The 21376-nt window shown below is 40.6% G+C and overlaps 7 protein-coding genes across 7 annotated transcripts; all 7 read left to right on the top strand.

The window, feature by feature from the left end:
* The first annotated feature begins 477 nt into the window (after positions 1 to 477).
* Positions 478 to 1240, top strand: LOC148969547 (extracellular superoxide dismutase [Cu-Zn]-like). Its single transcript, XM_089125938.1, has one exon. The coding sequence runs from the start codon at positions 478 to 480 to the stop codon at positions 1135 to 1137; it is 660 nt and encodes a 219-aa protein (XP_088982064.1). The 3' UTR covers positions 1138 to 1240.
* A 2449-nt stretch (positions 1241 to 3689) lies between these two features.
* LOC148969546 (extracellular superoxide dismutase [Cu-Zn]-like) lies at positions 3690 to 4452 on the top strand. The gene has a single exon (XM_089125944.1). The coding sequence runs from the start codon at positions 3690 to 3692 to the stop codon at positions 4347 to 4349; it is 660 nt and encodes a 219-aa protein (XP_088982070.1). The 3' UTR covers positions 4350 to 4452.
* A 2446-nt stretch (positions 4453 to 6898) lies between these two features.
* LOC148969545 (extracellular superoxide dismutase [Cu-Zn]-like) lies at positions 6899 to 7661 on the top strand. The gene has a single exon (XM_089125935.1). The coding sequence runs from the start codon at positions 6899 to 6901 to the stop codon at positions 7556 to 7558; it is 660 nt and encodes a 219-aa protein (XP_088982061.1). The 3' UTR covers positions 7559 to 7661.
* A 2446-nt stretch (positions 7662 to 10107) lies between these two features.
* On the top strand, positions 10108 to 10870 carry LOC148969544 (extracellular superoxide dismutase [Cu-Zn]-like). The gene has a single exon (XM_089125934.1). It carries the CDS (start codon positions 10108 to 10110, stop codon positions 10765 to 10767), a length of 660 nt encoding a protein of 219 aa, XP_088982060.1. The 3' UTR covers positions 10768 to 10870.
* A 2456-nt stretch (positions 10871 to 13326) lies between these two features.
* Positions 13327 to 14089, top strand: LOC148969543 (extracellular superoxide dismutase [Cu-Zn]-like). The gene has a single exon (XM_089125933.1). It carries the CDS (start codon positions 13327 to 13329, stop codon positions 13984 to 13986), a length of 660 nt encoding a protein of 219 aa, XP_088982059.1. The 3' UTR covers positions 13987 to 14089.
* Positions 14090 to 16541: 2452 nt separating this feature from the next.
* LOC148969542 (extracellular superoxide dismutase [Cu-Zn]-like) lies at positions 16542 to 17304 on the top strand. The gene has a single exon (XM_089125932.1). The coding sequence runs from the start codon at positions 16542 to 16544 to the stop codon at positions 17199 to 17201; it is 660 nt and encodes a 219-aa protein (XP_088982058.1). The 3' UTR covers positions 17202 to 17304.
* A 2448-nt stretch (positions 17305 to 19752) lies between these two features.
* On the top strand, positions 19753 to 20515 carry LOC148969541 (extracellular superoxide dismutase [Cu-Zn]-like). Its single transcript, XM_089125936.1, has one exon. The coding sequence runs from the start codon at positions 19753 to 19755 to the stop codon at positions 20410 to 20412; it is 660 nt and encodes a 219-aa protein (XP_088982062.1). The 3' UTR covers positions 20413 to 20515.
* The last annotated feature ends 861 nt before the right edge of the window (positions 20516 to 21376 follow it).

Below are 21376 nucleotides of genomic sequence, written 5' to 3'. Positions count from 1 at the left end.
TTCTATTAAATTCTAAATGCAGTTAAATATTCTCCCTAGTCTTTTCCATAGGCCTTTGCCTGCACTCATCATAGTGTGATTTACATCCACCTGTGTGTGTCATTGGCTTTTTAATGTATAAGCCCTCTGGTGGGCACTAATGTAAGGTATGGTATGTACACTTAAGTGGGTTTTTATAATTCATCAGAGTTCTATTATCTGCAAGCAGACCTACCGTTGTATTTTCAAGATTTGAAGTACAAGTACACATTCAAATAAGCACGCTTTTTCACAAGGCTACATGACCATTAAAAAGTCCAATTTCTTTCGTGATTTTTTTTTTTTTTTTTTTTTTTTGCAAACTAATCTGGTTGTGGTGTTTTACCTAACGCAACTTATACTCTCAGAGCTTTAAACCGTATTCTATCAAACATACTATGTTCTTAAACGGAATGATTTCACTGAATCCAATCTTCATTGTAGGCTATAAAGATCAACATGGAGAAAATGGTCCTACAAATCCCTCTGATATTGCTGGTGCTGCATATACAAGGAGGAGAGTTGACTAGAAGTCCAGTTTGTTCACCCATTGCCGAAGCTCCACAGCCGGAAGTCGTGGAGTTCAACAACACGATCTATGCCACTTGTGAAGTAACTCCCAGCCCCAATTTGCCACGTTCCCAGCCAAAGATCTTTGGGCAAATCCTCTTCAAGCAGGTCTTCCCCGATGGAGTTTTAGAGGTGAAAGTCAACCTCCGTGGTTTCCCTGCCAAGGATCGTCAAGAGCGTGCCATTGACGTCCATCGGTATGGAGACCTCAGTCAAGGCAGCGTCACTGTTGGTCCTCCTTACAATCCAAATGGTGTTGACCGCCCAAGTCGTCCTGGAGACATGGGCAACTTTGCTTCTGAGAAAGGAGTTATAAGGCTGTCCCTGGATCTCCCAGAGGCCAAGCTCTTCGGGGCTCATTCCATTCTGGGACGTTCGGTGGTGGTTCACGAGAAGGAGGGTCATTTTGGAATGGGGTCAGATGAGGAGAGTCAACAGAGTGGGTGTTCTGGACCGATAATTGCTTATGGTGTCATTGGTATTACTTCTCCAAGTCTGTGGGAGAAGACTGGACCGCTCCCCAGGAAAACCTGTGGAGGAGGTCACTGAGAGGTGGATATGGTGGAAAAGCAGATTCAAATGGGATAATCATGATTTTTTCCTTGTGTGTTTGCATATGTCCTACATTAAAGTGATTCTTAATACTCTGAAATGATATCCCTAGATTTATTGCCATTACAAACCCTTCCAATGCTTTTGACTGGTTTCCTGGTGTCCAGCAATTCCTGTCTGTTTTGGTCTTTTCAGAGACTTTTTGGCCATCGCTCCCAATAGTAAACCGCTCCACTCTTAAAAAAAAAAAAGTCCACTTTACCTGCGTTCATCCTATAGTTTAAGTTTGCTTGTACTGTGCTTAATGGGTTTACACTTTCGGAGCATGACAATGGTCTATAAATATACACTATTTCTCTAAATGATAAAAGAGATTTGCTTGATGCTATGACACTGATGGGTGTGACCACACCTCAAGGGTAGCTAGGGGAGGGTGGGGCACAACATAATGCCTTTTGACTTTATCAGTTTGTGTAAATCTGCTTGGGGTTTAGTGTATTTATTTTCCCACATGACACACTCAACAAACACTGGTTAGGAAGACGCAACGCCCCTCGAGTTTAGGCGATCCAGCAGGTCAAAGCCACAAACTAAGGTGGGACTTTACTCCTCACACTCATGTATTCAGCAAAGCACTTAAAACGTGCAACTATCCACAATCTGCACTGCAATCCACACACTCACAGTGAACTGGGGCCTTTGCTCGTAGCTCCGAACGGGTTCCTCGTCTTTGGTGTGACTATAACTCTGGGACAGGTGCGGGGGCTGAATCCTCGTCCTTGAAGTATTTGGCCTCAAAGACGTCATGAAGGGTGGACAACGCATGGCTGGTTTTGAGAGATCAGAACATCATAATGTTAGTTTGAAGCAAACAATAATCCGACTAGTGCATACATAAGGGAACCAGATCTTCAACTTCGAGGAGATTATAGCTCAAAGACAGCACGAGAGATGGATAACAACAAACATATGGGCCTTGAAAAACCAGGACATCAAAGTGTTTAGTTCCCAACCAGTAATCATCCGACCATCACATCCGTATGGGAACAACAAGTTTTGAGGATCAATATAGAAGGTAGTGTGGTACCAAACTGGTACCTAATGAAAATGAGAATTTATGCTATAATCTAGCTGGCTCATTTACAGTCTCTACACGAGTGCAAGATTGTTCATTAATGTGCACTGTCTTGAATAAGTAAATAAAGAGTGTACAAAAAGCAAGAAATTACTCGAGATCTCATAAATTAAAACAGTCACATTTACAGTAGAAACCTTTGAGCAGTTGGTTTAAGAAGCATCAACACTGCCACACATCACAATCATCAGCATACAGTGGCTTTTCATATTTAGAGTTTATTTGTTCTTTCACACATTATTTTTCTATGACTGTCAGTAAAAATAGGTTTGGGGATATTTTTCAGGTTTAGTTTATTTCTGGGTACAAATCTGTCCCTAAACTATGGCTGACCCTCCCACAGGCAAAGAAAGGGAGCTAAATGAAAGACAGGTGAACTTAATTAGTGACTAACAGACTAATATGGTTAACTTGTAGCTCCACATGAGTTCCTATAAGAGCAACAGTTTGATTGTAAAGGAACATTCTCTCAACCCCAGTTCAGGATTGCACATGGATTAAGTGTCGGAGGGTTTCTTTGGATTTTCAACTATACGGTAATGGTCCTATGCTGTTTTTGATTCGTTTTTTTCTCTCTCCATTCTTGCAAACATTGACTTGAATTAGTACAACGAAAAGGTTTTTTTGTTGTTGTTTTTTTTTAATTCACTTTACTTGCCCTTGTGACAAAGTGCACTTTAGCATTTAAGTAAATAAAACTTTAAAATGTACATAAGTGCAAGAATATAATGTTTTCAGACTTAATTGCCTGTTTATAGAAATGTAAATAAAACTGTGTTCTAGTTTAAAAGTACTGTATATGCAGTTAGCTGAAACAGTCATTGGTTTGACCCAACCTTATCTCTCTATATATAATTACACAACTACTTGTATTGTCTTTGAAATATGGTTCGTGTAGTACTAAATTTACTGGGCATTTATGGTCAATTAACATAATTTCTATTAAATTCTAAATGCAGTTAAATATTCTCCCTAGTCTTTTCCATAGGCCTTTGCCTGCACTCATCATAGTGTGATTTACATCCACCTGTGTGTGTCATTGGCTTTTTAATGTATAAGCCCTCTGGTGGGCACTAATGTAAGGTATGGTATGTACACTTAAGTGGGTTTTTATAATTCATCAGAGTTCTATTATCTGCAAGCAGACCTACCGTTGTATTTTCAAGATTTGAAGTACAAGTACACATTCAAATAAGCACGCTTTTTCACAAGGCTACATGACCATTAAAAAGTCCAATTTCTTTCGTGATTTTTTTTTTTTTTTTTTTTCTTTGCAAACTAATCTGGTTGTGGTGTTTTACCTAACGCAACTTATACTCTCAGAGCTTTAAACCGTATTCTATCAAACATACTATGTTCTTAAACGGAATGATTTCACTGAATCCAATCTTCATTGTAGGCTATAAAGATCAACATGGAGAAAATGGTCCTACAAATCCCTCTGATATTGCTGGTGCTGCATATACAAGGAGGAGAGTTGACTAGAAGTCCAGTTTGTTCACCCATTGCCGAAGCTCCACAGCCGGAAGTCGTGGAGTTCAACAACACGATCTATGCCACTTGTGAAGTAACTCCCAGCCCCAATTTGCCACGTTCCCAGCCAAAGATCTTTGGGCAAATCCTCTTCAAGCAGGTCTTCCCCGATGGAGTTTTAGAGGTGAAAGTCAACCTCCGTGGTTTCCCTGCCAAGGATCGTCAAGAGCGTGCCATTGACGTCCATCGGTATGGAGACCTCAGTCAAGGCAGCGTCACTGTTGGTCCTCCTTACAATCCAAATGGTGTTGACCGCCCAAGTCGTCCTGGAGACATGGGCAACTTTGCTTCTGAGAAAGGAGTTATAAGGCTGTCCCTGGATCTCCCAGAGGCCAAGCTCTTCGGGGCTCATTCCATTCTGGGACGTTCGGTGGTGGTTCACGAGAAGGAGGGTCATTTTGGAATGGGGTCAGATGAGGAGAGTCAACAGAGTGGGTGTTCTGGACCGATAATTGCTTATGGTGTCATTGGTATTACTTCTCCAAGTCTGTGGGAGAAGACTGGACCGCTCCCCAGGAAAACCTGTGGAGGAGGTCACTGAGAGGCGGATATGGTGGAAAAGCAGATTCAAATGGGATAATCATGATTTTTTCCTTGTGTGTTTGCATATGTCCTACATTAAAGTGATTCTTAATACTCTGAAATGATATCCCTAGATTTATTGCCATTACAAACCCTTCCAATGCTTTTGACTGGTTTCCTGGTGTCCAGCAATTCCTGTCTGTTTTGGTCTTTTCAGAGACTTTTTGGCCATCGCTCCCAATAGTAAACCGCTCCACTCTTTAAAAAAAAAAGTCCACTTTACCTGCGTTCATCCTATAGTTTAAGTTTGCTTGTACTGTGCTTAATGGGTTTACACTTTCGGAGCATGACAATGGTCTATAAATATACACTATTTCTCTAAATGGTAAAAGAGATTTGCATGATGCTATGACACTGATGGGTGTGACCACACCTCAAGGGTAGCTAGGGGAGGGTGGGGCACAACATAATGCCTTTTGACTTTATCAGTTTGTGTAAATCTGCTTGGGGTTTAGTGTATTTATTTTCCCACATGACACACTCAACAAACACTGGTTAGGAAGACGCAACGCCCCTCGAGTTTAGGCGATCCAGCAGGTCAAAGCCACAAACTAAGGTGGGACTTTACTCCTCACACTCATGTATTCAGCAAAGCACTTAAAACGTGCAACTATCCACAATCTGCACTGCAATCCACACACTCACAGTGAACTGGGGCCTTTGCTCGTAGCTCCGAACGGGTTCCTCGTCTTTGGTGTGACTATAACTCTGGGACAGGTGCGGGGGCTGAATCCTCGTCCTTGAAGTATTTGGCCTCAAAGACGTCATGAAGGGTGGACAACGCATGGCTGGTTTTGAGAGATCAGAACATCATAATGTTAGTTTGAAGCAAACAATAATCCGACTAGTGCATACATAAGGGAACCAGATCTTCAACTTCGAGGAGATTATAGCTCAAAGACAGCACGAGAGATGGATAACAACAAACATATGGGCCTTGAAAAACCAGGACATCAAAGTGTTTAGTTCCCAACCAGTAATCATCCGACCATCACATCCGTATGGGAACAACAAGTTTTGAGGATCAATATAGAAGGTAGTGTGGTACCAAACTGGTACCTAATGAAAATGAGAATTTATGCTATAATCTAGCTGGCTCATTTACAGTCTCTACACGAGTGCAAGATTGTTCATTAATGTGCACTGTCTTGAATAAGTAAATAAAGAGTGTACAAAAAGCAAGAAATTACTCGAGATCTCATAAATTAAAACAGTCACATTTACAGTAGAAACCTTTGAGCAGTTGGTTTAAGAAGCATCAACACTGCCACACATCACAATCATCAGCATACAGTGGCTTTTCATATTTAGAGTTTATTTGTTCTTTCACACATTATTTTTCTATGACTGTCAGTAAAAATAGGTTTGGGGATATTTTTCAGGTTTAGTTTATTTCTGGGTACAAATCTGTCCCTAAACTATGGCTGACCCTCCCACAGGCAAAGAAAGGGAGCTAAATGAAAGACAGGTGAACTTAATTAGTGACTAACAGACTAATATGGTTAACTTGTAGCTCCACATGAGTTCCTATAAGAGCAACAGTTTGATTGTAAAGGAACATTCTCTCAACCCCAGTTCAGGATTGCACATGGATTAAGTGTCGGAGGGTTTCTTTGGATTTTCAACTATGCGGTAATGGTCCTATGCTGTTTTTGATTCGTTTTTTTCTCTCTCCATTCTTGCAAACATTGACTTGAATTAGTACAACGAAAAGGTTTTTTTGTTGTTGTTTTTTTTTTATTCACTTTACTTGCCCTTGTGACAAAGTGCACTTTAGCATTTAAGTAAATAAAACTTTAAAATATACATAAGTGCAAGAATATAATGTTTTCAGACTTAATTGCCTGTTTATAGAAATGTAAATAAAACTGTGTTCTAGTTTAAAAGTACTGTATATGCAGTTAGCTGAAACAGTCATTGGTTTGACCCAACCTTATCTCTCTATATATAATTACACAACTACTTGTATTGTCTTTGAAATATGGTTCGTGTAGTACTAAATTTACTGGGCATTTATGGTCAATTAACATAATTTCTATTAAATTCTAAATGCAGTTAAATATTCTCCCTAGTCTTTTCCATAGGCCTTTGCCTGCACTCATCATAGTGTGATTTACATCCACCTGTGTGTGTCATTGGCTTTTTAATGTATAAGCCCTCTGGTGGGCACTAATGTAAGGTATGGTATGTACACTTAAGTGGGTTTTTATAATTCATCAGAGTTCTATTATCTGCAAGCAGACCTACCGTTGTATTTTCAAGATTTGAAGTACAAGTACACATTCAAATAAGCACGCTTTTTCACAAGGCTACATGACCATTAAAAAGTCCAATTTCTTTCGTGATTTTTTTTTTTTTTTTTTTTTTGCAAACTAATCTGGTTGTGGTGTTTTACCTAACGCAACTTATACTCTCAGAGCTTTAAACCGTATTCTATCAATCATACTATGTTCTTAAACGGAATGATTTCACTGAATCCAATCTTCATTGTAGGCTATAAAGATCAACATGGAGAAAATGGTCCTACAAATCCCTCTGATATTGCTGGTGCTGCATATACAAGGAGGAGAGTTGACTAGAAGTCCAGTTTGTTCACCCATTGCCGAAGCTCCACAGCCGGAAGTCGTGGAGTTCAACAACACGATCTATGCCACTTGTGAAGTAACTCCCAGCCCCAATTTGCCACGTTCCCAGCCAAAGATCTTTGGGCAAATCCTCTTCAAGCAGGTCTTCCCCGATGGAGTTTTAGAGGTGAAAGTCAACCTCCGTGGTTTCCCTGCCAAGGATCGTCAAGAGCGTGCCATTGACGTCCATCGGTATGGAGACCTCAGTCAAGGCAGCGTCACTGTTGGTCCTCCTTACAATCCAAATGGTGTTGACCGCCCAAGTCGTCCTGGAGACATGGGCAACTTTGCTTCTGAGAAAGGAGTTATAAGGCTGTCCCTGGATCTCCCAGAGGCCAAGCTCTTCGGGGCTCATTCCATTCTGGGACGTTCGGTGGTGGTTCACGAGAAGGAGGGTCATTTTGGAATGGGGTCAGATGAGGAGAGTCAACAGAGTGGGTGTTCTGGACCGATAATTGCTTATGGTGTCATTGGTATTACTTCTCCAAGTCTGTGGGAGAAGACTGGACCGCTCCCCAGGAAAACCTGTGGAGGAGGTCACTGAGAGGCGGATATGGTGGAAAAGCAGATTCAAATGGGATAATCATGATTTTTTCCTTGTGTGTTTGCATATGTCCTACATTAAAGTGATTCTTAATACTCTGAAATGATATCCCTAGATTTATTGCCATTACAAACCCTTCCAATGCTTTTGACTGGTTTCCTGGTGTCCAGCAATTCCTGTCTGTTTTGGTCTTTTCAGAGACTTTTTGGCCATCGCTCCCAATAGTAAACCGCTCCACTCTTTAAAAAAAAAAGTCCACTTTACCTGCGTTCATCCTATAGTTTAAGTTTGCTTGTACTGTGCTTAATGGGTTTACACTTTCGGAGCATGACAATGGTCTATAAATATACACTATTTCTCTAAATGGTAAAAGAGATTTGCATGATGCTATGACACTGATGGGTGTGACCACACCTCAAGGGTAGCTAGGGGAGGGTGGGGCACAACATAATGCCTTTTGACTTTATCAGTTTGTGTAAATCTGCTTGGGGTTTAGTGTATTTATTTTCCCACATGACACACTCAACAAACACTGGTTAGGAAGACGCAACGCCCCTCGAGTTTAGGCGATCCAGCAGGTCAAAGCCACAAACTAAGGTGGGACTTTACTCCTCACACTCATGTATTCAGCAAAGCACTTAAAACGTGCAACTATCCACAATCTGCACTGCAATCCACACACTCACAGTGAACTGGGGCCTTTGCTCGTAGCTCCGAACGGGTTCCTCGTCTTTGGTGTGACTATAACTCTGGGACAGGTGCGGGGGCTGAATCCTCGTCCTTGAAGTATTTGGCCTCAAAGACGTCATGAAGGGTGGACAACGCATGGCTGGTTTTGAGAGATCAGAACATCATAATGTTAGTTTGAAGCAAACAATAATCCGACTAGTGCATACATAAGGGAACCAGATCTTCAACTTCGAGGAGATTATAGCTCAAAGACAGCACGAGAGATGGATAACAACAAACATATGGGCCTTGAAAAACCAGGACATCAAAGTGTTTAGTTCCCAACCAGTAATCATCCGACCATCACATCCGTATGGGAACAACAAGTTTTGAGGATCAATATAGAAGGTAGTGTGGTACCAAACTGGTACCTAATGAAAATGAGAATTTATGCTATAATCTAGCTGGCTCATTTACAGTCTCTACACGAGTGCAAGATTGTTCATTAATGTGCACTGTCTTGAATAAGTAAATAAAGAGTGTACAAAAAGCAAGAAATTACTCGAGATCTCATAAATTAAAACAGTCACATTTACAGTAGAAACCTTTGAGCAGTTGGTTTAAGAAGCATCAACACTGCCACACATCACAATCATCAGCATACAGTGGCTTTTCATATTTAGAGTTTATTTGTTCTTTCACACATTATTTTTCTATGACTGTCAGTAAAAATAGGTTTGGGGATATTTTTCAGGTTTAGTTTATTTCTGGGTACAAATCTGTCCCTAAACTATGGCTGACCCTCCCACAGGCAAAGAAAGGGAGCTAAATGAAAGACAGGTGAACTTAATTAGTGACTAACAGACTAATATGGTTAACTTGTAGCTCCACATGAGTTCCTATAAGAGCAACAGTTTGATTGTAAAGGAACATTCTCTCAACCCCAGTTCAGGATTGCACATGGATTAAGTGTCGGAGGGTTTCTTTGGATTTTCAACTATGCGGTAATGGTCCTATGCTGTTTTTGATTCGTTTTTTTCTCTCTCCATTCTTGCAAACATTGACTTGAATTAGTACAACGAAAAGGTTTTTTTGTTGTTGTTTTTTTTTTATTCACTTTACTTGCCCTTGTGACAAAGTGCACTTTAGCATTTAAGTAAATAAAACTTTAAAATATACATAAGTGCAAGAATATAATGTTTTCAGACTTAATTGCCTGTTTATAGAAATGTAAATAAAACTGTGTTCTAGTTTAAAAGTACTGTATATGCAGTTAGCTGAAACAGTCATTGGTTTGACCCAACCTTATCTCTCTATATATAATTACACAACTACTTGTATTGTCTTTGAAATATGGTTCGTGTAGTACTAAATTTACTGGGCATTTATGGTCAATTAACATAATTTCTATTAAATTCTAAATGCAGTTAAATATTCTCCCTAGTCTTTTCCATAGGCCTTTGCCTGCACTCATCATAGTGTGATTTACATCCACCTGTGTGTGTCATTGGCTTTTTAATGTATAAGCCCTCTGGTGGGCACTAATGTAAGGTATGGTATGTACACTTAAGTGGGTTTTTATAATTCATCAGAGTTCTATTATCTGCAAGCAGACCTACCGTTGTATTTTCAAGATTTGAAGTACAAGTACACATTCAAATAAGCACGCTTTTTCACAAGGCTACATGACCATTAAAAAGTCCAATTTCTTTCGTGATTTTTTTTTTTTTTTTTTTTTTGCAAACTAATCTGGTTGTGGTGTTTTACCTAACGCAACTTATACTCTCAGAGCTTTAAACCGTATTCTATCAATCATACTATGTTCTTAAACGGAATGATTTCACTGAATCCAATCTTCATTGTAGGCTATAAAGATCAACATGGAGAAAATGGTCCTACAAATCCCTCTGATATTGCTGGTGCTGCATATACAAGGAGGAGAGTTGACTAGAAGTCCAGTTTGTTCACCCATTGCCGAAGCTCCACAGCCGGAAGTCGTGGAGTTCAACAACACGATCTATGCCACTTGTGAAGTAACTCCCAGCCCCAATTTGCCACGTTCCCAGCCAAAGATCTTTGGGCAAATCCTCTTCAAGCAGGTCTTCCCCGATGGAGTTTTAGAGGTGAAAGTCAACCTCCGTGGTTTCCCTGCCAAGGATCGTCAAGAGCGTGCCATTGACGTCCATCGGTATGGAGACCTCAGTCAAGGCAGCGTCACTGTTGGTCCTCCTTACAATCCAAATGGTGTTGACCGCCCAAGTCGTCCTGGAGACATGGGCAACTTTGCTTCTGAGAAAGGAGTTATAAGGCTGTCCCTGGATCTCCCAGAGGCCAAGCTCTTCGGGGCTCATTCCATTCTGGGACGTTCGGTGGTGGTTCACGAGAAGGAGGGTCATTTTGGAATGGGGTCAGATGAGGAGAGTCAACAGAGTGGGTGTTCTGGACCGATAATTGCTTATGGTGTCATTGGTATTACTTCTCCAAGTCTGTGGGAGAAGACTGGACCGCTCCCCAGGAAAACCTGTGGAGGAGGTCACTGAGAGGCGGATATGGTGGAAAAGCAGATTCAAATGGGATAATCATGATTTTTTCCTTGTGTGTTTGCATATGTCCTACATTAAAGTGATTCTTAATACTCTGAAATGATATCCCTAGATTTATTGCCATTACAAACCCTTCCAATGCTTTTGACTGGTTTCCTGGTGTCCAGCAATTCCTGTCTGTTTTGGTCTTTTCAGAGACTTTTTGGCCATCGCTCCCAATAGTAAACCGCTCCACTCTTTAAAAAAAAAAGTCCACTTTACCTGCGTTCATCCTATAGTTTAAGTTTGCTTGTACTGTGCTTAATGGGTTTACACTTTCGGAGCATGACAATGGTCTATAAATATACACTATTTCTCTAAATGGTAAAAGAGATTTGCATGATGCTATGACACTGATGGGTGTGACCACACCTCAAGGGTAGCTAGGGGAGGGTGGGGCACAACATAATGCCTTTTGACTTTATCAGTTTGTGTAAATCTGCTTGGGGTTTAGTGTATTTATTTTCCCACATGACACACTCAACAAACACTGGTTAGGAAGACGCAACGCCCCTCGAGTTTAGGCGATCCAGCAGGTCAAAGCCACAAACTAAGGTGGGACTTTACTCCTCACACTCATGTATTCAGCAAAGCACTTAAAACGTGCAACTATCCACAATCTGCACTGCAATCCACACACTCACAGTGAACTGGGGCCTTTGCTGGTAGCTCCGAACGGGTTCCTCGTCTTTGGTGTGACTATAACTCTGGGACAGGTGCGGGGGCTGAATCCTCGTCCTTGAAGTATTTGGCCTCAAAGACGTCATGAAGGGTGGACAACGCATGGCTGGTTTTGAGAGATCAGAACATCATAATGTTAGTTTGAAGCAAACAATAATCCGACTAGTGCATACATAAGGGAACCAGATCTTCAACTTCGAGGAGATTATAGCTCAAAGACAGCACGAGAGATGGATAACAACAAACATATGGGCCTTGAAAAACCAGGACATCAAAGTGTTTAGTTCCCAACCAGTAATCATCCGACCATCACATCCGTATGGGAACAACAAGTTTTGAGGATCAATATAGAAGGTAGTGTGGTACCAAACTGGTACCTAATGAAAATGAGAATTTATGCTATAATCTAGCTGGCTCATTTACAGTCTCTACACGAGTGCAAGATTGTTCATTAATGTGCACTGTCTTGAATAAGTAAATAAAGAGTGTACAAAAAGCAAGAAATTACTCGAGATCTCATAAATTAAAACAGTCACATTTACAGTAGAAACCTTTGAGCAGTTGGTTTAAGAAGCATCAACACTGCCACACATCACAATCATCAGCATACAGTGGCTTTTCATATTTAGAGTTTATTTGTTCTTTCACAAATTATTTTTCTATGACTGTCAGTAAAAATAGGTTTGGGGATATTTTTCAGGTTTAGTTTATTTCTGGGTACAAATCTGTCCCTAAACTATGGCTGACCCTCCCACAGGCAAAGAAAGGGAGCTAAATGAAAGACAGGTGAACTTAATTAGTGACTAACAGACTAATATGGTTAACTTGTAGCTCCACATGAGTTCCTATAAGAGCAACAGTTTGATTGTAAAGGAACATTCTCTCAACCCCAGTTCAGGATTGCACATGGATTAAGTGTCGGAGGGTTTCTTTGGAATTTCAACTATACGGTAATGGTCCTATGCTGTTTTTGATTCGTTTTTTTCTCTCTCCATTCTTGCAAACATTGACTTGAATTAGTACAACGAAAAGGTTTTTTTGTTGTTGTTTTTTTTTAATTCACTTTACTTGCCCTTGTGACAAAGTGCACTTTAGCATTTAAGTAAATAAAACTTTAAAATATACATAAGTGCAAGAATATAATGTTTTCAGACTTAATTGCCTGTTTATAGAAATGTAAATAAAACTGTGTTCTAGTTTAAAAGTACTGTATATGCAGTTAGCTGAAACAGTCATTGGTTTGACCCAACCTTATCTCTCTATATATAATTACACAACTACTTGTATTGTCTTTGAAATATGGTTCGTGTAGTACTAAATTTACTGGGCATTTATGGTCAATTAACATAATTTCTATTAAATTCTAAATGCAGTTAAATATTCTCCCTAGTCTTTTCCATAGGCCTTTGCCTGCACTCATCATAGTGTGATTTACATCCACCTGTGTGTGTCATTGGCTTTTTAATGTATAAGCCCTCTGGTGGGCACTAATGTAAGGTATGGTATGTACACTTAAGTGGGTTTTTATAATTCATCAGAGTTCTATTATCTGCAAGCAGACCTACCGTTGTATTTTCAAGATTTGAAGTACAAGTACACATTCAAATAAGCACGCTTTTTCACAAGGCTACATGACCATTAAAAAGTCCAATTTCTTTCGTGATTTTTTTTTTTTTTTTTTTTTTTTTTTTTTTTGCAAACTAATCTGGTTGTGGTGTTTTACCTAACGCAACTTATACTCTCAGAGCTTTAAACCGTATTCTATCAAACATACTATGTTCTTAAACGGAATGATTTCACTGAATCCAATCTTCATTGTAGGCTATAAAGATCAACATGGAGAAAATGGTCCTACAAATCCCTCTGATATTGCTGGTGCTGCATATACAAGGAGGAGAGTTGACTAGAAGTCCAGTTTGTTCACCCATTGCCGAAGCTCCACAGCCGGAAGTCGTGGAGTTCAACAACACGATCTATGCCACTTGTGAAGTAACTCCCAGCCCCAATTTGCCACGTTCCCAGCCAAAGATCTTTGGGCAAATCCTCTTCAAGCAGGTCTTCCCCGATGGAGTTTTAGAGGTGAAAGTCAACCTCCGTGGTTTCCCTGCCAAGGATCGTCAAGAGCGTGCCATTGACGTCCATCGGTATGGAGACCTCAGTCAAGGCAGCGTCACTGTTGGTCCTCCTTACAATCCAAATGGTGTTGACCGCCCAAGTCGTCCTGGAGACATGGGCAACTTTGCTTCTGAGAAAGGAGTTATAAGGCTGTCCCTGGATCTCCCAGAGGCCAAGCTCTTCGGGGCTCATTCCATTCTGGGACGTTCGGTGGTGGTTCACGAGAAGGAGGGTCATTTTGGAATGGGGTCAGATGAGGAGAGTCAACAGAGTGGGTGTTCTGGACCGATAATTGCTTATGGTGTCATTGGTATTACTTCTCCAAGTCTGTGGGAGAAGACTGGACCGCTCCCCAGGAAAACCTGTGGAGGAGGTCACTGAGAGGTGGATATGGTGGAAAAGCAGATTCAAATGGGATAATCATGATTTTTTCCTTGTGTGTTTGCATATGTCCTACATTAAAGTGATTCTTAATACTCTGAAATGATATCCCTAGATTTATTGCCATTACAAACCCTTCCAATGCTTTTGACTGGTTTCCTGGTGTCCAGCAATTCCTGTCTGTTTTGGTCTTTTCAGAGACTTTTTGGCCATCGCTCCCAATAGTAAACCGCTCCACTCTTAAAAAAAAAAAGTCCACTTTACCTGCGTTCATCCTATAGTTTAAGTTTGCTTGTACTGTGCTTAATGGGTTTACACTTTCGGAGCATGACAATGGTCTATAAATATACACTATTTCTCTAAATGATAAAAGAGATTTGCTTGATGCTATGACACTGATGGGTGTGACCACACCTCAAGGGTAGCTAGGGGAGGGTGGGGCACAACATAATGCCTTTTGACTTTATCAGTTTGTGTAAATCTGCTTGGGGTTTAGTGTATTTATTTTCCCACATGACACACTCAACAAACACTGGTTAGGAAGACGCAACGCCCCTCGAGTTTAGGCGATCCAGCAGGTCAAAGCCACAAACTAAGGTGGGACTTTACTCCTCACACTCATGTATTCAGCAAAGCACTTAAAACGTGCAACTATCCACAATCTGCACTGCAATCCACACACTCACAGTGAACTGGGGCCTTTGCTCGTAGCTCCGAACGGGTTCCTCGTCTTTGGTGTGACTATAACTCTGGGACAGGTGCGGGGGCTGAATCCTCGTCCTTGAAGTATTTGGCCTCAAAGACGTCATGAAGGGTGGACAACGCATGGCTGGTTTTGAGAGATCAGAACATCATAATGTTAGTTTGAAGCAAACAATAATCCGACTAGTGCATACATAAGGGAACCAGATCTTCAACTTCGAGGAGATTATAGCTCAAAGACAGCACGAGAGATGGATAACAACAAACATATGGGCCTTGAAAAACCAGGACATCAAAGTGTTTAGTTCCCAACCAGTAATCATCCGACCATCACATCCGTATGGGAACAACAAGTTTTGAGGATCAATATAGAAGGTAGTGTGGTACCAAACTGGTACCTAATGAAAATGAGAATTTATGCTATAATCTAGCTGGCTCATTTACAGTCTCTACACGAGTGCAAGATTGTTCATTAATGTGCACTGTCTTGAATAAGTAAATAAAGAGTGTACAAAAAGCAAGAAATTACTCGAGATCTCATAAATTAAAACAGTCACATTTACAGTAGAAACCTTTGAGCAGTTGGTTTAAGAAGCATCAACACTGCCACACATCACAATCATCAGCATACAGTGGCTTTTCATATTTAGAGTTTATTTGTTCTTTCACACATTATTTTTCTATGACTGTCAGTAAAAATAGGTTTGGGGATATTTTTCAGGTTTAGTTTATTTCTGGGTACAAATCTGTCCCTAAACTATGGCTGACCCTCCCACAGGCAAAGAAAGGGAGCTAAATGAAAGACAGGTGAACTTAATTAGTGACTAACAGACTAATATGGTTAACTTGTAGCTCCACATGAGTTCCTATAAGAGCAACAGTTTGATTGTAAAGGAACATTCTCTCAACCCCAGTTCAGGATTGCACATGGCTTAAGTGTCGGAGGGTTTCTTTGGATTTTCAACTATACGGTAATGGTCCTATGCTGTTTTTGATTCGTTTTTTTCTCTCTCCATTCTTGCAAACATTGACTTGAATTAGTACAACGAAAAGGTTTTTTTGTTGTTGTTTTTTTTTTAATTCACTTTACTTGCCCTTGTGACAAAGTGCACTTTAGCATTTAAGTAAATAAAACTTTAAAATATACATAAGTGCAAGAATATAATGTTTTCAGACTTAATTGCCTGTTTATAGAAATGTAAATAAAACTGTGTTCTAGTTTAAAAGTACTGTATATGCAGTTAGCTGAAACAGTCATTGGTTTGACCCAACCTTATCTCTCTATATATAATTACACAACTACTTGTATTGTCTTTGAAATATGGTTCGTGTAGTACTAAATTTACTGGGCATTTATGGTCAATTAACATAATTTCTATTAAATTCTAAATGCAGTTAAATATTCTCCCTAGTCTTTTCCATAGGCCTTTGCCTGCACTCATCATAGTGTGATTTACATCCACCTGTGTGTGTCATTGGCTTTTTAATGTATAAGCCCTCTGGTGGGCACTAATGTAAGGTATGGTATGTACACTTAAGTGGGTTTTTATAATTCATCAGAGTTCTATTATCTGCAAGCAGACCTACCGTTGTATTTTCAAGATTTGAAGTACAAGTACACATTCAAATAAGCACGCTTTTTCACAAGGCTACATGACCATTAAAAAGTCCAATTTCTTTCGTGATTTTTTTTTTTTTTTTTTTTTTTTTTTGCAAACTAATCTGGTTGTGGTGTTTTACCTAACGCAACTTATACTCTCAGAGCTTTAAACCGTATTCTATCAAACATACTATGTTCTTAAACGGAATGATTTCACTGAATCCAATCTTCATTGTAGGCTATAAAGATCAACATGGAGAAAATGGTCCTACAAATCCCTCTGATATTGCTGGTGCTGCATATACAAGGAGGAGAGTTGACTAGAAGTCCAGTTTGTTCACCCATTGCCGAAGCTCCACAGCCGGAAGTCGTGGAGTTCAACAACACGATCTATGCCACTTGTGAAGTAACTCCCAGCCCCAATTTGCCACGTTCCCAGCCAAAGATCTTTGGGCAAATCCTCTTCAAGCAGGTCTTCCCCGATGGAGTTTTAGAGGTGAAAGTCAACCTCCGTGGTTTCCCTGCCAAGGATCGTCAAGAGCGTGCCATTGACGTCCATCGGTATGGAGACCTCAGTCAAGGCAGCGTCACTGTTGGTCCTCCTTACAATCCAAATGGTGTTGACCGCCCAAGTCGTCCTGGAGACATGGGCAACTTTGCTTCTGAGAAAGGAGTTATAAGGCTGTCCCTGGATCTCCCAGAGGCCAAGCTCTTCGGGGCTCATTCCATTCTGGGACGTTCGGTGGTGGTTCACGAGAAGGAGGGTCATTTTGGAATGGGGTCAGATGAGGAGAGTCAACAGAGTGGGTGTTCTGGACCGATAATTGCTTATGGTGTCATTGGTATTACTTCTCCAAGTCTGTGGGAGAAGACTGGACCGCTCCCCAGGAAAACCTGTGGAGGAGGTCACTGAGAGGTGGATATGGTGGAAAAGCAGATTCAAATGGGATAATCATGATTTTTTCCTTGTGTGTTTGCATATGTCCTACATTAAAGTGATTCTTAATACTCTGAAATGATATCCCTAGATTTATTGCCATTACAAACCCTTCCAATGCTTTTGACTGGTTTCCTGGTGTCCAGCAATTCCTGTCTGTTTTGGTCTTTTCAGAGACTTTTTGGCCATCGCTCCCAATAGTAAACCGCTCCACTCTTAAAAAAAAAAAAAGTCCACTTTACCTGCGTTCATCCTATAGTTTAAGTTTGCTTGTACTGTGCTTAATGGGTTTACACTTTCGGAGCATGACAATGGTCTATAAATATACACTATTTCTCTAAATGATAAAAGAGATTTGCTTGATGCTATGACACTGATGGGTGTGACCACACCTCAAGGGTAGCTAGGGGAGGGTGGGGCACAACATAATGCCTTTTGACTTTATCAGTTTGTGTAAATCTGCTTGGGGTTTAGTGTATTTATTTTCCCACATGACAAACTCAACAAACACTGGTTAGGAAGACGCAACGCCCCTCGAGTTTAGGCGATCCAGCAGGTCAAAGCCACAAACTAAGGTGGGACTTTACTCCTCACACTCATGTATTCAGCAAAGCACTTAAAACGTGCAACTATCCACAATCTGCACTGCAATCCACACACTCACAGTGAACTGGGGCCTTTGCTCGTAGCTCCGAACGGGTTCCTCGTCTTTGGTGTGACTATAACTCTGGGACAGGTGCGGGGGCTGAATCCTCGTCCTTGAAGTATTTGGCCTCAAAGACGTCATGAAGGGTGGACAACGCATGGCTGGTTTTGAGAGATCAGAACATCATAATGTTAGTTTGAAGCAAACAATAATCCGACTAGTGCATACATAAGGGAACCAGATCTTCAACTTCGAGGAGATTATAGCTCAAAGACAGCACGAGAGATGGATAACAACAAACATATGGGCCTTGAAAAACCAGGACATCAAAGTGTTTAGTTCCCAACCAGTAATCATCCGACCATCACATCCGTATGGGAACAACAAGTTTTGAGGATCAATATAGAAGGTAGTGTGGTACCAAACTGGTACCTACTGAAAATGAGAATTTATGCTATAATCTAGCTGGCTCATTTACAGTCTCTACACGAGTGCAAGATTGTTCATTAATGTGCACTGTCTTGAATAAGTAAATAAAGAGTGTACAAAAAGCAAGAAATTACTCGAGATCTCATAAATTAAAACAGTCACATTTACAGTAGAAACCTTTGAGCAGTTGGTTTAAGAAGCATCAACACTGCCACACATCACAATCATCAGCATACAGTGGCTTTTCATATTTAGAGTTTATTTGTTCTTTCACAAATTATTTTTCTATGACTGTCAGTAAAAATAGGTTTGGGGATATTTTTCAGGTTTAGTTTATTTCTGGGTACAAATCTGTCCCTAAACTATGGCTGACCCTCCCACAGGCAAAGAAAGGGAGCTAAATGAAAGACAGGTGAACTTAATTAGTGACTAACAGACTAATATGGTTAACTTGTAGCTCCACATGAGTTCCTATAAGAGCAACAGTTTGATTGTAAAGGAACATTCTCTCAACCCCAGTTCAGGATTGCACATGGATTAAGTGTCGGAGGGTTTCTTTGGAATTTCAACTATACGGTAATGGTCCTATGCTGTTTTTGATTCGTTTTTTTCTCTCTCCATTCTTGCAAACATTGACTTGAATTAGTACAACGAAAAGGTTTTTTTGTTGTTGTTTTTTTTTAATTCACTTTACTTGCCCTTGTGACAAAGTGCACTTTAGCATTTAAGTAAATAAAACTTTAAAATATACATAAGTGCAAGAATATAATGTTTTCAGACTTAATTGCCTGTTTATAGAAATGTAAATAAAACTGTGTTCTAGTTTAAAAGTACTGTATATGCAGTTAGCTGAAACAGTCATTGGTTTGACCCAACCTTATCTCTCTATATATAATTACACAACTACTTGTATTGTCTTTGAAATATGGTTCGTGTAGTACTAAATTTACTGGGCATTTATGGTCAATTAACATAATTTCTATTAAATTCTAAATGCAGTTAAATATTCTCCCTAGTCTTTTCCATAGGCCTTTGCCTGCACTCATCATAGTGTGATTTACATCCACCTGTGTGTGTCATTGGCTTTTTAATGTATAAGCCCTCTGGTGGGCACTAATGTAAGGTATGGTATGTACACTTAAGTGGGTTTTTATAATTCATCAGAGTTCTATTATCTGCAAGCAGACCTACCGTTGTATTTTCAAGATTTGAAGTACAAGTACACATTCAAATAAGCACGCTTTTTCACAAGGCTACATGACCATTAAAAAGTCCAATTTCTTTCGTGATTTTTTTTTTTTTTTTTTCTTTGCAAACTAATCTGGTTGTGGTGTTTTACCTAACGCAACTTATACTCTCAGAGCTTTAAACCGTATTCTATCAAACATACTATGTTCTTAAACGGAATGATTTCACTGAATCCAATCTTCATTGTAGGCTATAAAGATCAACATGGAGAAAATGGTCCTACAAATCCCTCTGATATTGCTGGTGCTGCATATACAAGGAGGAGAGTTGACTAGAAGTCCAGTTTGTTCACCCATTGCCGAAGCTCCACAGCCGGAAGTCGTGGAGTTCAACAACACGATCTATGCCACTTGTGAAGTAACTCCCAGCCCCAATTTGCCACGTTCCCAGCCAAAGATCTTTGGGCAAATCCTCTTCAAGCAGGTCTTCCCCGATGGAGTTTTAGAGGTGAAAGTCAACCTCCGTGGTTTCCCTGCCAAGGATCGTCAAGAGCGTGCCATTGACGTCCATCGGTATGGAGACCTCAGTCAAGGCAGCGTCACTGTTGGTCCTCCTTACAATCCAAATGGTGTTGACCGCCCAAGTCGTCCTGGAGACATGGGCAACTTTGCTTCTGAGAAAGGAGTTATAAGGCTGTCCCTGGATCTCCCAGAGGCCAAGCTCTTCGGGGCTCATTCCATTCTGGGACGTTCGGTGGTGGTTCACGAGAAGGAGGGTCATTTTGGAATGGGGTCAGATGAGGAGAGTCAACAGAGTGGGTGTTCTGGACCGATAATTGCTTATGGTGTCATTGGTATTACTTCTCCAAGTCTGTGGGAGAAGACTGGACCGCTCCCCAGGAAAACCTGTGGAGGAGGTCACTGAGAGGCGGATATGGTGGAAAAGCAGATTCAAATGGGATAATCATGATTTTTTCCTTGTGTGTTTGCATATGTCCTACATTAAAGTGATTCTTAATACTCTGAAATGATATCCCTAGATTTATTGCCATTACAAACCCTTCCAATGCTTTTGACTGGTTTCCTGGTGTCCAGCAATTCCTGTCTGTTTTGGTCTTTTCAGAGACTTTTTGGCCATCGCTCCCAATAGTAAACCGCTCCACTCTTAAAAAAAAAAAAGTCCACTTTACCTGCGTTCATCCTATAGTTTAAGTTTGCTTGTACTGTGCTTAATGGGTTTACACTTTCGGAGCATGACAATGGTCTATAAATATACACTATTTCTCTAAATGATAAAAGAGATTTGCTTGATGCTATGACACTGATGGGTGTGACCACACCTCAAGGGTAGCTAGGGGAGGGTGGGGCACAACATAATGCCTTTTGACTTTATCAGTTTGTGTAAATCTGCTTGGGGTTTAGTGTATTTATTTTCCCACATGACACACTCAACAAACACCGGTTAGGAAGACGCAACGCCCCTCGAGTTTAGGCGATCCAGCAGGTCAAAGCCACAAACTAAGGTGGGACTTTACTCCTCACACTCATGTATTCAGCAAAGCACTTAAAACGTGCAACTATCCACAATCTGCACTGCAATCCACACACTCACAGTGAACTGGGGCCTTTGCTCGTAGCTCCGAACGGGTTCCTCGTCTTTGGTGTGACTATAACTCTGGGACAGGTGCGGGGGCTGAATCCTCGTCCTTGAAGTATTTGGCCTCAAAGACGTCATGAAGGGTGGACAACGCATGGCTGGTTTTGAGAGATCAGAACATCATAATGTTAGTTTGAAGCAAACAATAATCCGACTAGTGCATACATAAGGGAACCAGATCTTCAACTTCGAGGAGATTATAGCTCAAAGACAGCACGAGAGATGGATAACA

This window comes from Pimephales promelas, chromosome 22 (genome assembly GCF_988280905.1).
Source record: "Pimephales promelas chromosome 22, fPimPro1.hap1.1, whole genome shotgun sequence".
In the NCBI taxonomy this organism is placed as follows: Eukaryota; Metazoa; Chordata; class Actinopteri; order Cypriniformes; family Leuciscidae; genus Pimephales; species Pimephales promelas.
This window is presented reverse-complemented; position numbering and strand designations above follow the sequence as displayed.

What these genes read in the sequence shown, in the direction of transcription:
- LOC148969547 (XM_089125938.1), top strand. Translation starts at nt 478, where the DNA reads ATGGAGAAAATGGTCCTACAAATCCCTCTGATATTGCTGGTGCTGCAT.
- LOC148969544 (XM_089125934.1), top strand. Translation starts at nt 10,108, where the DNA reads ATGGAGAAAATGGTCCTACAAATCCCTCTGATATTGCTGGTGCTGCAT.
- LOC148969545 (XM_089125935.1), top strand. Translation starts at nt 6,899, where the DNA reads ATGGAGAAAATGGTCCTACAAATCCCTCTGATATTGCTGGTGCTGCAT.
- LOC148969541 (XM_089125936.1), top strand. Translation starts at nt 19,753, where the DNA reads ATGGAGAAAATGGTCCTACAAATCCCTCTGATATTGCTGGTGCTGCAT.
- LOC148969546 (XM_089125944.1), top strand. Translation starts at nt 3,690, where the DNA reads ATGGAGAAAATGGTCCTACAAATCCCTCTGATATTGCTGGTGCTGCAT.
- LOC148969543 (XM_089125933.1), top strand. Translation starts at nt 13,327, where the DNA reads ATGGAGAAAATGGTCCTACAAATCCCTCTGATATTGCTGGTGCTGCAT.
- LOC148969542 (XM_089125932.1), top strand. Translation starts at nt 16,542, where the DNA reads ATGGAGAAAATGGTCCTACAAATCCCTCTGATATTGCTGGTGCTGCAT.